General features: G+C 43.0%; 1 protein-coding gene across 4 annotated transcripts in view; it reads right to left on the reverse strand.

Moving 5' to 3' along the window:
* The window catches only part of SPG11 (SPG11 vesicle trafficking associated, spatacsin), a 68952-nt gene that overhangs the window by 41455 nt on the left and 10488 nt on the right, over window positions 1-17009 (reverse strand). For 3 of the 4 annotated variants that reach the window (XM_070953681.1, XM_070953680.1, XM_070953682.1), the window contains exons 7-10: window positions 12114-12289; window positions 10498-10674; window positions 10102-10173; window positions 9584-9711 (exon numbers count right to left, since the gene is read on the reverse strand). In XM_070953681.1, the coding sequence (XP_070809782.1) occupies window positions 9584-9711; window positions 10102-10173; window positions 10498-10674; window positions 12114-12289 (553 nt within the window). Of the gene's footprint in view, window positions 1-9583; window positions 9712-10101; window positions 10174-10497; window positions 10675-12113; window positions 12290-14278; window positions 14351-17009 lie in introns of those variants that run through there. The other variant, XM_070953683.1, reaches the window with a different exon arrangement.

A 17009-nucleotide genomic window follows, 5' to 3' on the forward strand; every position in this document is an offset into this window, starting at 1 on the left:
CGATCAAGAATTGTTGACTTGCGAAGACTTCCGGTCTGGCTTCCGTCGCCACCAGAAGGTCCTCCATGACCGCCAGCCCCGTTGCCTGTAAAGAGCCGCCTTTACATCTGAAAGGCGGCTCGAAAAACTCCATTTCCTGATGGAAATGTGAGCCAGAGCAGGCAAGGGCAGGTAGAGCCCTCTGCGAAGTCCCCAGAGTTTTTTTTTTACTCTTGGGGATGAGCAGAGCGGGGCTCCCTATTTTCGCTCGCCGCTGCTCCGGGCTTCGGGAGGACTCTGCCTTTTTGCAGAGCTAGGCGCCGGGACCGGACCAACTAATAAAATAACAGATAGTTCAGTTAAAGAGAGCGAGATTTGTACCTGGGACCCTAAACCGCAAGTATTTTTAATGATTTTACAAGTGTTTCTAACTGAACGGAAAAAATAAGTTTAAAATGGCGACTGCTGAGGCTTGAGAAGAAAGCCGAAAGTGAAAGTCCTTCCGTAATAAGTTACACAGTAGCGAAATATACAGTGCCGGCTAGACTAGAAGGAAAATATCCATTTCAAGTTTCTTTTTTTGGAGATCTGTATTTGATCTTGTTTAGGGAGAAGTTTTCTTTTAAAAAAAAAAACAGAGCTTTTTTGTGTGGCAGGATGGCTGACAAACAAGCAGTGGGGGGGGTGTTCCCCCATCCATAATTAGCTGAACAAGCTCTGAGCCTACAGACTCTGCAGAATGATTTTAATTTAAAAGAATTTCTTCAGGAGGAAATGGCAAAATATCACGAGACTGTGAACCAGAAATTTGAGAAATTAAGGCAGGAAATTAAAGAAATGATACAACTAAAGTATGATAATCTGCAACGAAAGATTGTAACAGTGACTAATGCTTTTTCATAAGTTGTTATAAAGATGGATACAAATATCAAATTATTAGAGTCTAAAATGGAGGAAGTTGATGATAAGATTTATAATTTGGACAGTAAAATACAAAGAATTGAAAATGATTTGATAAATATTCAAGACAATAGTTTAGAAGTAAAGTCTAAAAAGGAAGCTGGTCACGAGACTTACAATGCAGAAGATATAAAGCAAGGGATTGAAAGAGAAGTTGTAATGATGCAATACAGGCTCACAGAATTTGTGGTCAGAATGAGAGGATTACAGGAAAATAATAGAGATGATCTAAGAAAAATATCTGCTCAAGTTCTGGCTGGGATTTTAAAGGTTCCTCCTGAGGAGGTATCTTGTAAGATTGACAAGGCCTATAGAGTAAATTCTTGGACTGCAAAGCAAAGGCAACTGCCTAGAGATGTGGTGATTTACTTCACAGATAAAGAAATAAGAAATGATATTGTGCAAAAATCTTTTAATTCTACTCCACAATTGTATGGAAGAAAGATCTGGATATATAAAGAATTGCCGCCTAAGACTGACAAGGGCTACCTATAAACAACATATGGCACAACAGCCTCAAGATTCAACTCAACAAGTCCAAAAAACGCAAGCAGTGGGAGGAGCTAGGCCGAAGTCTAAAATGGCGGAGGAGGTTCAGCTGATGCTCTCGAAGCTTGGAACGCCCAGAGATGGCAAATAAATTTCTATCTTGGAATGTTAACGGTTTAAATTCTCCACAAAAAAGAAAGAAAATATTTCATTATTTGAAGCAATTTCAGAACGATGTTATTTGTTTGCAAGAAACGCATATTAAATCTTCTGATCAAAAGTACTTGATAAATTCGAAATTAGGTACACACTTTGTGGCATCAGCACCAGAAAAGAAAAACGGCCTAGTAATATATGTTAAAAGAGGCTTAGTGGCCAATTTAATTGAGGCTGATACTCAAGGTAGATATATTGCAATTGAACTAACAACACAGAGTGGGAAGCTGCTTGTAATTGGGGTATATGCACCTAATCAACAACAAGATAAATTTTACAAACTTTTACATACCAAAATACTACAATGGGATTATAGATCCTTATTTTTAATGGGTGATTGGAATGGGGTATTAGATACCCAGAAAGATAAGAAAAGTCTTTCCAAGATCTCAATGCGTGCTAAGTTGCCTAAATCTTTTTTTGATATTTTGGAGGATATGGAGCTTAGAGACATTTGGAGAGAAAGGAACGTATTGGAGAGCGATTTTACTTTTTTCTCAGATAGGCACCAATCTTTTTCGAGGATTGATTTTATATTAACTACAAATGATCTTTTTTCTAGGGTGAAGAGTACGAAGATATGTCCAAGAACTTTAACTGATCACAGCCCGGTTTGGGTGGAACTAGAGCAGGAGAGAGGGGAAAGGAGGTCTTGGAGGCTAAATGAGAATTTATTTAGATATGAAGACAATTTGTGTGAGCTTAAAAAACAAATGAAAGAATTTTTTATTAATAATATGAACAAAGGAACTTCGATGGAGATGGTATGGGATGCGTGTAAGGCTTATATGAGAGGAACATTAATTTTTTTGAATAATAAACATAGATTAAAACAACAAAATAGACGGAAAGAGATAGAGGAGGAAATTAAAAAGAAGGAACAATTGCTTATAATTAATCCGGGAGATAAAAAGGCAAAAGATATGATTAATATTTTAAGAGAGCAATTTAATATGTTAATGGCGGGGCAAGTCGCAACTAGTATACAATATGCCAGACATAATACATTTTGTAATGCTAATAAACCTGGGAGATGGTTGGCTTACACGATGAGGAAAAAACAGAAATCACGTATTGTAGATAAAATAGAATTTAGAGGTAAAGAGATTTATCAACAGAATTTAATAAAAAAGGCTTTTTTGGAGTTTTATACAAAATTATATGCTAAAGATGCAATTCAAGATGTCGATATTGATAGATATCTAAAGATGGAGATTCCTGAACTAACGTTGGAACAGAGAGATAGATTGAATCAACCTATAACTTCTGAGGAAATTGTTGGAGCAATTAAACAATTAAAAATAGGTAAGGCTCCGGGAACAGATGGACTAACAGCTGTTTATTATAAACATTTACAATCCGAAATGTTAGAACCATTAAAAATTTTATTTAATAAAATACAATTAGGAGGAGGAGTACCACCTTCTTGGAAAACAGCCTTTGTTTCACTAATTCCAAAGGAGGACCGAAATTCCATTAAACCGGAGAATTTTAGGCCAATTTCACTTTTGAATACTGACTATAAGATTTTTGCTAAAATAGTAGCTAATAGACTAATGCCAGTTATGCAACAAATAATTCACAATGATCAATCTGGGTTTATAAAAGGTAGACAAATGAGATATAATGTTAGACAAATTGTAAACTTATTGGAATATTTGGAAAAAAATAATCAAGTCCCTGCAGCGTTTATATTTTTGGATGCAGAGAAGGCATTTGATCGTTTGAACTGGCAATTTTTGTTTAAAATAATAGAGAAAATGCACTTTGGGGAATATTTTACACAATCAATTAGAGCGATATACCAGCAGCAATCAGCACAAATCATAGTTAATGGAGGTTTAACAGAGGCTTTTAAAATTGAGAAAGGAACAAGACAGGGGTGTCCTCTGTCCCCACTATTATTTATTTTGACTTTGGAGGTATTACTGAATAAGATACGTGATTCACAAAAATTGAAGGGTATTGTAATTAGACAACAAGATTACAGATTAAGAGCCTTTGCAGATGATTTGGTTATTACCTTATCTCAACCTATAGAGTCGGCTCCATACATATTGGATATAATTAATCAATACGGGAAAGTATCAGGATTTAAAGTTAATTCACATAAGACAAAGATGATAGTTAAAAATATGACTACATTTGAAAGAGACAAATTAGCAAGATTAACAGATTTTGAAATAGTTAAAAAAGTTAAATATCTAGGGGTATACATAGCAGCTTCAAATACAAAATTATACAAAAACAATTATGAGGTACTCTGGCAGAAGGTACAGAAGGATATGGAAAATTGGAAAAAATTACAGTTGTCCTTATTGGGAAGAATTGCAGCAATTAAAATGAATGTTTTACCTAGATTTTTATTTTTGTTCCAAATGATACCTGTGCTTAAGAAAGATGAAAATCTGAGAGAATGGCAGAAAGGTGTTAATACTTTTATTTGGGCTGGGAAAAAACCTAGAATAAAAATGAAAATTATACAAGATACATGTGAAAGAGGGGGTCTTAAAATGCCTAATTTAAGATTATATTATGAAGCAGCGGTTTTATCACAAATCAGTGATTGGTTTAATTTAACTGAGGGGAGAATTTTGAATTTAGAAGGTTATGATTTGTTATATGGATGGCATGCCTATTTGTTATATGACAAAAAAGTGGATAAAGTATTTAAGGTTCATATATTAAGAAATGCTTTGTTAAGGGTTTGGAAAAAATATCAATATAAGTTAAATTATAAGATACCTTTATGGGCAAATCCTAGACATGCAATAGAAAATATAAGTATAGAACAAAAACAGGAGGTGATTACCTATAAAGAGCTTCTTATTATGGAAAGGGGGGTAATGTATTTGAAATCTTTAGATATACTGAGAGAAGAAGGTATAATTTATACATGGTTTCAGTATGGTCAACTTCAAGCTAGATGGAAGGAAGATCAAAAAATTGGCTTTGTGCAAAATGAGGAGAATTTGGTAAAACAAATTAGAGATCAAAAACAAATGCATATTAAAAGGTTGTATAATGCTTTATTGGAAATAGATTCTGAGACGGAATTGGTTAAAGACTGTATGATTAAATGGGCACAAAATTTTCAAGAGCCAGTAATGATGGAAACTTGGGAAAAGATTTGGATTAGAAATGTGAAATTTACACAAGCACAAAATTTAAGAGAAAATTTTTATAAAATGTTTTATAGATGGCATTTAGATCCTAAAAAATTATCATGTATGTATTCTAATGTGCAAGCTAAATGTTGGAGATGTGACTGTGATGATGCAAATTATTATCATATATGGTGGACTTGTAGAAAAATCAAAGCATTTTGGATAAAGATTTGGTGGGTGATGCAGAATATTCTTAAAAAGAGACTGAAATTTACTCCACAGTTGTTTTTACTGGGTATAACTACGGATTGTACAGTTGCAGAGACTAAATTGATTTTGAACTTGATAACAGCAGCAAGATTGTTGGTAGCACAATACTGGAAGAAGGACTTTTTGCCTACTATTGATGACTGGATATTGAAAGTAACTAATTTAGCTGAAATGGCTAAAATTTCAGCATATCTGAAGGATCATACACAAGAAAGGTATATACAGGACTGGAGAAGATGGATTGATTATATACAAAATAAGTATCAGACCAAAAAATATCAAATAGCTTATGAATGATTCCTTTTATTTGTATAAGCGTTATATAAGTGACATTAGAAGTATTATGTTTAAGAAATAGGATTTTATATATGGGGGGTTAAGAATTTTTTTTTTAGGGATGTTAGTTTAATGATTGGTTATGCAATTTAGATTATTGTTAAAGATCAATAGAAATACCTTGTGTTCTGCTCTGGGAAGTCGGGGAGGGGGAGGGGGGTTGGGGGGGTTGTGGGGAAAATATGTTTGTTTTTAAAACTTTTTCAATAAAAAAAAAAAAAAAAGAATTGCCGCCTAAGATGTTAAAAGATAGAAAGAAATTTGGACTTTTGGTGACTGAGCTAAAAAAACAAAATATTTCATTCAGGTGGGATGTTCCAGTTGGTATAATATTGAGATATCAAGGAGAAAGATATCAGCTAAATACTGTTGAAAAAGCGGAAGAATTTTACTACAAGGTCCTCAAAAAGCAAAATCAACAAAATTCAAGAAAAGCAGAAGGAGGTGGAAGTAATGAAGAAACAACAAGTTACAGAGGTCTCTACAGATGAGCCGCTTTTGGATTCTCTTTCAGAGGTCTCAGCTGGACCATTTAATACAAGAGAGGCGGCTCTGGATTCTAATGTAATGACTTATCAAGTCACAAACCAGCATGGAAATCAATCAGTTGATATACAATTTATAGAACCAGAATGGAGATTTAAGCCACAAAAGCGAAACCAACAAGATCAAGTTATAGATCAGCTTGAAAACCAAATAGTTGATATACAATCTACAGAAAGGAATTCAGGATGGAGATCCAACCCACAAAAAGTTAAGAAAAGAAGCAGGTCTCACAAAAACAAAAACTTTTAAACTAAACAACAGTGTAATGCCAGTTATTTAAGAGATGATTGAATACATGAAAAGATAGCTGAGGCAAAGTATTGGTTTATATTATCCTGAGGAGAGTGACAGACTTCTGCAGTGCTGTACTTCTGGGACGTGAAAAGGGCCTTAAACTGAATGGATTGGAACTATCTTTTTTTGGATTCTTTGATAAATATATTAGGTTTATGCTGAGTTACAAGGCAAGAGAGTTATGGGATTGGGGCACGCAGAAGATCTGGTTGTTACCCTATTACGGTGGTTGGAATTAATAATTTGGATAAAAGACACCTCTACAGACACTATATGGAATACAAATATAAAGTCACTCGGGTGGTTGTTGTTGTTTTTTTTTTATTATGAAGATATTTGCTATTGATGGGGGCAGATGGTAATTGAAGATACCGAACATACTGTTGGAATTAGGATGTGATGTTACCCTAATATGGATGATGGAGTTTATAATCTAGTTGAAAGACATTACAGAAGATATTATATGGATTACAAGCCTAAAGTCTTTTTAAGAGGATTTTATTTACATAAGGAATATTTTTTAGTGGAGTGGGCAGAAGAATAAAGATATTAAGAATTATTAAGTATGGTAGTCTTGTAGGAAAGTGGGTGGAGACAGGTTAGTTTATTGATTGTTTAGTTTAAGAAAAGGGATATTATGTTTAGATATGAATATATGTAAAAGATTTGAGTTAAGAGATATAACGATGGGGGTGAAGGAAATGGGTAGACTATGAACTGAATAAATGTTAAATTAGGATTTATTATATAGTTTTATAGTGGAAGGTTGTTTTTAAATGATAGATTAATATACATAAAAGATTTGATTTATTATGCTAAATTAGGAGTTATTATATAATGTTATAGTAGAAAGTCATTTTGAAATGTATAGTATAAGGGGGATATGATAATCTTATTAGAAAGAAAGGGTCAGCATATGGGGATGGAGTAAGGGGATGGTAAAGTATTATATAATCTGTTATGAATTTGGGTTTTATTATGAAGAAGTCACAGGGGGAGGGGAGGGGGAGGGGGGTTAGGGAGGAGGGGGGAAAAAGGGGGAAAATTTTTGTATTTGAAAAACTTTTTCAATAAAAAAAAAAAAGAATTGTTGACTTGCATGAAGCTGGAAAGGGTTACAAAAGTATCTCCAAAAGCCTTGATGTTCATGTGTCCACAGTAAGACAGACTGTCTACAAATGGAGAAAGTTTAGCCCTGTTGCTACTCTCCCTAGGTGTGGTCGTCCTGTAAAAATGACTGCAAGAGCACAGCACAGAATGCTTCATGAGGTAAAGAAGAATCCTAGAGTGTCAGCTAAAGACCTACAGAAATCTCTGGCACATGCTAACATTTTTGTTGACACATTTACAATAAGGAAAACATTAAACAAGAATGGAGTACATGGGAGAACACCACAGAGGAAGCCATTGCTGTCCAAAAAAAATATTGCAGCACGTTTGAAGTTTGCAAAAGAGCACCTGGATGTTCCACAGCACTACTGGCAAAATATACTGTGGACAGATGAAACCAAAACTGAGTTGTCTGGGAAGAACACACAACACTATGTGTGGAGAAAAAAGGCACAGCACACCAACATCAAAATCTCATCCCCACTGTAAAACATGGCAGAGGGAGCATCATGGTTTGGGGCTGCTTTGCTGCCTCAGGGCCTGGACGGATTGTTGTCATTGATGGGAAAATGAATTCCAGTTTATCAAGACATTTTGCAGGAAAACGTACGACTATCTGTCCATCTGCCAACTGAAGCTCCGCAGAGGATGGGTGATGCAACAGGACAATGACCCAAAGCATACAAGTAATTCAACAAAAAAAAAAATGGCTTCAACAGCACAGAATATGCCTTCTGGAGTGGCCCAGTCAGAGTCCTGACCTCAACCCGATTGAAATGCTGTGGCGTGACCTTAAGAGAGTGATTCACACCAGACATCCCAAGAATATTGCTATACTGAAACAGTTTTGTGAAGAGGTCCAAAATTACTCCAGATCGTTGTGCAGGTCTGATCTGCAACTACAGGAAACGTTTGGTTGAGGTTATTGCTGCCAAAGGAGGGTCAACCAGTTATTAAGTCCAAAGGTTCACATACTTTTTCCTCCCTGCACTGTGAATGTTTACATGTTATGTTCCACTAAACCATGGCAACATCTAATGTTTGTGTAGTATTATTTTAAGCAGACTGTGTTTTTCTATTGTTGTGACTTAGATGAAGTTCAGAGCACATTTTATGACCAATTCATGCAAAACTCCACATAATCCCCAAGGGGTTCACATACTTTTTCTTGCAACTGTATGTGGTGTCCAGTTGTGTGTCGTAGTATCTCCCACCTCCAAACAAAAGATCACTTGGAGGTGCATTGCTAAGATCGTTGGAGGTGGGAGAAACTGCCAATGTAATCTACCGGATCCCCTGCATGGATTGCCCCTATGACTATGTAGGACAGACAGGGAGGAAGCTAACCACCAGATTGCAAGAACACAAGTGAGCGGTCAGAGGAGGAGACCTAAACTCATTAGTAGCCTCACACTGCAACAAACAATAACATACTGTATTTTTCGGCCTATAAGATGCACCGACCTTTTTGGGGGAGGAAAACAAGAAAAAAAAAATCTGCCTCCCAGCAATTTGCCTCCTTGCAGCAAACAGCCCGTTTCAGCTTCAGCTTCAGCACAGCCTAATTAGTACAAGCAGCTGATTGTCAGTTGGATCGGCCTCCCAAAGATCAATTGTTTCAGGCTGCAGGGATTGCCATAGCCGATTGCCACCTCTGCGCACCACATTTTCCGGCGGGTAGGTGGAACTACATTCAGTGTATAAGACGCATCCAAATTTTCACCCTCTTTTGGGGGTGGGGAGTGCGTCTTATACTCCCAAAAATATGGTATGTTCAATTTCGCAACTACTAAGATTGTTGGCTGAGTAGGTACAAAAATAGCCAGGGAAATGATTGAAGCCTGGGAAATGGGGCCCTTGTCAGTCAACAGGAGTGCTGATTTACCACCAGCTTATCAGATATACTTAGAATCAGGAAACAACAGCCAACGACTTAATAATTGGCCATCAATATCCCAATCAACAACTAAATAGCCACACAACCAGGCACCACATAAATACTACACATAGAACAGCTCAAAACACACATTTTGGTGAGAGAGAAGTTCCCTAAGGATGGGCTCATGCTAGAGTCCAAAATCTCGGAAGGCTAAATCTCTGGTTCCAGTAATCGACCCAGATTGGATCCCGCAACAGCTCACCAATCTCACTTTTCCCACACCATAAAAAGGTGGGCAAGGAGAAAACAGGAGCTCATCTTTGTTTGGCTCAAGTGCTGGGAGTTCGGTTCATCCCAGGGTTGTTCCCCACCTGTGACTGAACTGAAGATGCATTACCTGCAACAGGCTGTGTTCGTTTCCTGTCTTTGGAAGGTGCCTGAATAAATATTTTCTACCTCATGCACCAAGTCTATCATTTCCTTCTCTGTTTCAGGAAGAACATCTTCATCTTGTAGCACGCTCACCTACAGAGTCAAAACAAAACTTTAGTTTGTTTCTTTTCCATCCAATAGAGACAGACATTTTATAGCTTCCTTTCAATTAAATTTTGAACAAGGTGAAGGACAATATTATAAGGGAAGTGCTGCCATCCCTTATGTAAGAAAATGATGTCAGTGCAGCTGAATTTCCACTTCAGCTATTAACACCGGAACCCATTTACATTCTGACCATTTCTGAGATTTGAGTAAAAATTAACAATCTGAAGAGCAGAGGTCTTCAAACTTGGCAGAGTTGTGGACTTCAGCTCCCAGAATTCTCCAGCCAGCATAGCATAGCATCTCCAGCAGAATACATGGGGAAAAACACAATTAACTGAAATCATTTCATGGTCAAAGATTCTTACTTAAACTTACCAAAAAGTCCCGGACATGGTAATCTGTTGTGTAGAAACATATTTTGTGCAGTTGCTGCTTCACACTGAAGCCCTGCCGAAAGGAAAAAGAAATTCTCCTACAGGAGTGTTTGCAAAAATCAAAAATCATAAAGAAAAGTCTTGCCCTAGTTCTCTGCACTGGCGTGAAAGGACCAGGGCCTTGGCTATGGCCTTTCGTTGTCAGTAAACAGTGGCTCAAAAAGACAGAAATGTCCCTGGGGATTATGGATCACCCTTTCCCATTCAAACCCTCGCCCAGAGGAACAAAAGAGAAATATGTTATGCTCAGGGTGCAGAGATACAAAATCAGTGTACATGAAAATATTCTACAGCAAAGATTTTAAATGGAGCTCAGTGGGGTTGTGGTGTTACTCACCAAGTTCCTTAAAAGTTTGGAAGCTTCATTTATGTCATCCTTCAGGAGGCTTTTGTAGGCCATCTCCAGACCTATCTGGGTTAGCTGCCCAAGATCCTGGGCAAGGTTGTGAGTCAGACGGAAAAAGATTTGTGCCTCTGGCACTCTGTTGCTTAGAAGGGCTTCAGTAACAGCTTGCTGGGAAATAAAACGATGAGCAATTTCAAGATACCCCACCTCTACCCACCCCGAGGTTTGCATTCTGTTTTGAAAGGTTGAGGAGAGGCAAGGGAAGTAGGGCAAGGCAAGAGTAGAACAGAGGAACGCTGGATCAAAGCAAAGGAGCGCAAACCAATTGAAGCCAAGTCCATCCTTACAACTTGAAAAGAGCTGATCAGGGCAATGTTCCATTAGGTCTAGAGATGAGCAGCAGTTCTGCTCAGCGGCACACTGGTGTGTGTGTATGTGTGTGTATGTGTGTGTGTGTGTGTGTGTGTGTGTGTGTGTGTGTGTGTGTGTTCCAAAACGCCTGAGAGTTACTAGCTGATCTGATAGTCAAACTAAGCAGGGGTGAAATGCTCCCGGTTCGGACCAGCTCGGGGGAGTAGGTAGCGATGGCAGCGGGCAGTTCGGAGAACCAGTAGCAAAAATCCCTGCCCCCGCCCCCCATGCCTAGCTGAGCTGCGTGATCATCAGAGCCTTTTTTTTCTTTTAAATGGCTCTGACGATCCCAGCTGAGTTGACTGCTAATCAGGCAACTCAGCTGGGATTGTCAGAGCCTTTTGAAAGCATTTTTACATGGTTTTACATGTAAAAAATGGTTTTAAAAGTAAAAAAAAAAACTGACCACGCCCACCGTCACATTAACCACCACCACCCCCATCAAGCCACGCCCACAGAACCAGTAGTAACAAATTTTAGATTTCACCCCTGAAACTAAGCCTATCTAACTAAGCCAAACTAAGCACAGAGGCTAACAGACCTAAAAGTCTTCCTAAAAAGACCACAAGTCTGTATTCAGCAGCCGAGCTACTCCACAGAAGCTACTGAACCAGTCAGATTAAAGAGAAGCCATTAACCGGCCTCTCCTCTGTAAAACTGCTGCCGCCATTTTTAAAAATGTTTAAGCTGATGACCATGGAGACATTTACCCTGGCCGTAAATTCCATGAAGTGGTTCAGGTTGGTGTAGAAAGCACTTCCTTTGCCCCTGCCCCTCTGCCACGCCTTCCATTTCAGGGAAGGTCTCCAAGTTTAGTTCTGTTGAAGGGGGAAGACCACCCAGCCTAGGAAGCCAGAGGGCTTCCTGTATTCTTTTCCAGCTTAATTACCAGTATATCCCTTTACGAGACAATGCCCAGCACAGATTTACCTTTCCAAATGACTTTAGCCCGACCAGGATATTTTCATAGCCATATCATCTCTCTCTCACACACCCCCAAAATGCTCTCTTGGTAAAATAATTACATCCCCACTTTGTTACTTCACACTGAAATCAATTACTTTCAAGGGCTGAACTTGGGAGTAGGCTCCATACATGGCTCCAATTTGCTAGGCATGTGTGTAATGAGGAAATTGCTTAATAAATTGAGATCATGGGCGAAATATATACTGATATTTAAGCTACATTCCGCTTACCTCTGTATCAAATTTTTCCCAGTGGCTTTGCTCCATTTGGGGTAGGTTGTCTTCAGAATCCCAGGGCTGCCTTATGACACCGGATGGCTTATGAGGAAACCTGATCATAAATGTCCTGAGTTTAATGATGTAGCTGGTGAAAATGTCAACACACTGGAGCATATTTTCATCCAATTCTGTGAAGAGCACCAGGAAGACAATCACGTAAAGCTACCAAAAGGGCTGCTTGGGGAGAATGGCAACGACAGAGGTTGCAGAGTTATCCACAAAGCCACTGCACCACCCGCTTTGAGAGGATCTGGGCTGCTGGCAGCCGTTAGTCAGAAGGGACGGGACCCTTGTCCTGCTTCTTGGCTAGCAGAGAAGGAGTCATGTCAGCTCCGTGGAGAGGGGTGGGGGCAGCAAGCTCTCCTTCTCAGAGGCCCTGAGGGTTCAGATAACCCCTGACCTGCAGCAGCTTCCCATTTTGGGGAAAGGGAATACAGGAGGGGTGTAACTACAGATGGTGTGAAAGAAACTAACCTGAATTCTTGTCAGTCTGGCTTGAGGCCTACTGCTAACACTGAGGCAACCTTATTGGTGCTGGCTGAGGAGAGAGGGAAACCTGCAGGACTGATTCTACTCAATTTCTCAACTTTCATCCCAACAATCATAAGATACTTGTAGAACTCATACATTATGCTAGGTAGTTCATTCCTATCTTTAGGATTGCTACTCAAAGCTGTCAAGAGGAGAAATTTTGCTTTGCCTTTGAGGTTGGGGCTACAGAGTCTCCCAGGGCTCCATTTTCTCTGTTCTTCAGTATCAACATGAATATTCTGGAGGAAATAATTTCCAACTCAGCCAGACAGTTGCTGGATGAAGTAACTCTAGAAGCCAGAGGTTGTTTTTTTTTAAAAAACAGACTTCTAAAAAAGCATTTTGTGTAGACCTGATAGAGTAATTGCAGGTTTGCAACACTGTTTTTCTGTACTGCTCTGAATTTTCTTTGTTATGCAGGGGGGCAGAGGTCGACCCCGAGGCGCCTTGCTTGTGGGGTGCCGCAGGGGTCGGTCCTCTTGCCCCTTCTGTTCAACATTTATGTGAAGCTGCTGGGCGAGATCATCCGTGGCTCTGGGGTAGAGTTCCATCAGTATGCTGATGATACTCAGCTGTACATCTCCACCCCAGGCCACCCCAACTATGCCCGTGAAGTGATGTCCCGGTGCCTGGAGGCCATGAGGACCTGGATGGGGAGTAACAGGCTTTGACTCAACCCTTCCAAGACCGAGTGGCTGTGGCTTCCGGCGTCCTGATATAGCCAGCTGGTGCCATCGCTGGTTATTGGGGGCGAGTTATTGGCCCCCACCAATAGGGCTCGCAACTTGGGTGTCCTCCTGGATGCACAGCTGTCTTTAGAAGAGCATATGACGGCCGTGGCCAGGGGGCCTTTTCATCAGATCTGCCTGATTCGCCAGTTGCGTCCCTTTCTGGATCGGGACTCCCTACGCACAGTCACTCAGGCGCTCGTCACTTCCCGCCTGGACTACTGCAATGCTCTCTACATGGGGCTCCCCTTGAGGAGCACCCAGAGGCTCCAACTGGTGCAGAATGCGGCCGCGCGGGGGATTATGGGAGCGAGGGGCCGCTCCCATGTGACACCTCTCCTGCGTGAGCTTCATTGGCTTCCAGTGGTCTTCCGGGTGCGCTTCAAGGTGTTGGTTACCACCTTTAAAGCGCTCCATGGCATAGGACCTGGGTATTTGCGGGACCGCCTTCTGCCACCGATAGCCTCCCACCGACCAGTACGCTCCCACAGAGAGGGACTCCTCAGGGTGCCGTCAGCCAGGCAATGTCGGCTGGTGACCCCCAGGGGGAGGGCCTTCTCTGTGGCAGCTCCTGCCCTCTGGAACGATTTGCCCCTGGAGATATGAAGGATATTGGATCTCCGGGTTTTTCGCCGTGCCCTAAAAACTTTTCTTTTCCATCAAGCAGGGCTGGCTTGATATAAATTGAATAAAATAAATAAATAAATAAATAGGACAATAATAGTAATAACTCGTAGAAAAAACGTACTGTTTCCCCAAAAATAAGACATGCCTGGATAATAAGGCCAATTGGGCTTTACAGCGCATGTGATAATATAAGTCACCCCGATAAAATAAGCCCCCACACCAACTACTTACATGCATGCGCAGCCGGTCCCGCCATTTTCTCTGGTTGCTTGCAACGCAACCGAAATGAGTTGAGGAGGTAATGCCGGGGGGGTGACAGTGACATGTCCTCCCCTCCCTGTTCTTAGCGCCAGCCGAGCAGCCCAACATCAATGACATCTAATTTTGCGCATGTCCAAGATGGCGGCGTCTGCCCGAGCCGCAGCGTGAGGATGGGGGCTTTTCCCCCACGGGTCCGTTTTCGGGGGTCCCTGAGCAATTTTGACCCCCCGCCCTGTTATGGGAGCACCCCACCAGTCGGTTGAGGGGTTTGTCTCCCCGGAAGATCGAGGCTGGGGGAGATGACGGCGTCGGCGAGATCCGGCGCTCAGGCACACCAGCTGGGCGGCGGCGGCGTTTCTCCGGGCCGGAGCCAGCTCGGAAGTTGGAGCAGCGGCGGCGACAGGCCTGTGGAGGTTCTTAGCGGTCCTGGGAGCTCCCCACCAGTCGGCTGAGGGGTCTGTCCCCCGGAAGATCGAGGCTGGGGGGGATGACGGCGTCGGCGAGATCCGGCGTTTCGGGCACACCAGCTGGGCGGCGGCGGCGTTTTTCTGGGCCGGAGCCAGCTGGGAAGTCGGAGCAGCGGCGGCGACGGGCCTGTGGAGGTTGTCGGCGGTCCTGGAGATGGCCCCAGGCCCAGGGATCTCCCCAGTTGCCTTGGGGCCGTCAGTCTCCCTGGTGAGCTCGGGGACGCTGCCAGAGTCGTTAGCGGCGGCTGCGGCTGCAATGGCGGCCGTCTGGCGGCGGTGGGAAGAAGAGCGTCAGCCATCAACCCTGCTGTGGTGCTTGACGGACTTACGGCAAACTATAACATCGTCCGTCCGGGACAGGCTATGACCAGCGGGGGGGCGGCCCAGTTGATGGGTTAGCCCCTCACATTGTTGGGAGGCCTCCACTGACTTTTGGGGGCTGGGAGATTTCCCCCTTTTTCCATCGTTCCCCTTGGCATTATACCTGTCTCGGTCTGGTTGCCGTCTATGGACTTGCTGGCACTGAAATCCGGCTCATATTCATCAGAGCCTCCCCCCTGCTGTGGAGGGGGACCGTAAATTGTGTTGGGAGCTTATGGGAGCCGGTTCACTTCTTCCATCCCATCGGTAGAGGGGACTGTCCATCATACCAGCCACCGTGAGAGGGTGGTTTTTGGTTTCTTGTGCCCCTCGAGCGGTGTCGGTATGGTATCATCTGCATTTCTCCAGCAGAGGGGATTGACCATCAGACCAACCACCGTGAGAGGGTGGTTGCGGACTATTAGACCAGCCACTGTGAGAGGGTGGCTATGGACTTTAACCCTGCTGAACTGATATTGCAAAGGTTCACTACTTCCATCTCACTAGTAGAGGGGACTGACCATCAGACCAATCACCGTGAGAGGGTGGTTGGATTGTATCCCCCTTGAACTGTGTCGACTTGGCAAGAGATCCTTTCCACTGTGGTGAGGGGACAGTGGACTTTGGACCTCGGATTCTGGATGCCCCCACTTTATTTGCTCCCTTGTGGACCTCTTATTTTCCATCTGACCCTTGGGACATGGGCACTTATCCTCTGTATACGGCAAGATGTATACGGCAGCTGACCTTCTTGTTCTGCGAGACTCCCCCCTCTCGCAGGATTGGCCCTCCACTCTATCGAGGGCCTACCTCGATGACGGATTTTGGAATCCCGAGAGGTGGCATGCGGCGAAGAGGGGGTTGAGGGGTTTTTTAAAATTGTCATTTGCCAATCTTTTAAGGGGTTTTGGGAGGGGGGAGGGTTGTTTGGCAAAGGACAGGGAGGGTGATTTGTTGGGGAGGGGACCAGGCCCGGCACAGGGTCGCGCTAGGGGAGGTGCGGAGCGGGGATCGGAGGGGGTTGGTGTTGGTAGGGAGGAGGGCGATGTCATCAGGACCGTAGGTGGGAGGGGCAGGTATGGTGGGAGCAGGGGGCCATATCATGTTGTGGGGGCACGTATCCGCTGTCTTCAAGCGGTGACATGCTCCGGCCCCCAGTGCTCTTCTCGTTCTCTGGGTTGTCCGGAGTCTCAGAGCCTGGGTCTTAGGCTGATGCTGTGCAATGCCAGGTCCGTGTCTAATAAAGCCCCCCTCATCTGTGAGCTGGTTCAGGAGGGGGGAGCGGACCTGGCGGGTATTACTGAGACCTGGTTGGGCCTGGAGGGGGGGGTCCCCCTCGTAGAAATGTGCCCACCGGGTTTCCGCGCATTCCATCAGCCAAGGGCCCAGGGTAGGGGTGGGGGGGGTGGCGGTTATTGTAAAGGAAGGTCTTGATCCTAGGGAGGCCACTGTACCTCAGATAGCCGGTTGTGAGTCTCTCCTTGTGAAGTGGGGCCATGGGAGGCAGATGGGCCTGCTGGTTACGTACCTGGCTCCTTGCTGCGTGGCAGCGGCCCTGCCCGAGCTCCTCAATGTTATAGCCGGGGTGGTGGTTGATACCCCCAGGCTTTTAGTCATGGGGGATTTCAACCTGCCGTCCATCGGTGAAGCATCTGAGGCGGCTCGGGAGTTCATGGCTTCCATGACGGCCATGGACCTGACCCAGTTAATTCAGGGCCCCACTCACATAGGAGGAAACACGCTGGACTTGGTTTTCGTCTCTGGTCAGTGGTTGAATGGCTTAGATACAGGGGATATAGTTATTGAACCCTTGTCATGGTCAGACCATTCTCTCCTTAGACTTGACTTCCTGACCGCTATGCCCCACCGCAGGG

This window comes from Pituophis catenifer, unplaced genomic scaffold, assembly GCF_029215685.1.
Source record: "Pituophis catenifer annectens isolate HBS135680 unplaced genomic scaffold, rPitCat1.0.hap2 SCAF_14, whole genome shotgun sequence".
Lineage (NCBI taxonomy): Eukaryota > Metazoa > Chordata > Lepidosauria > Squamata > Colubridae > Pituophis > Pituophis catenifer.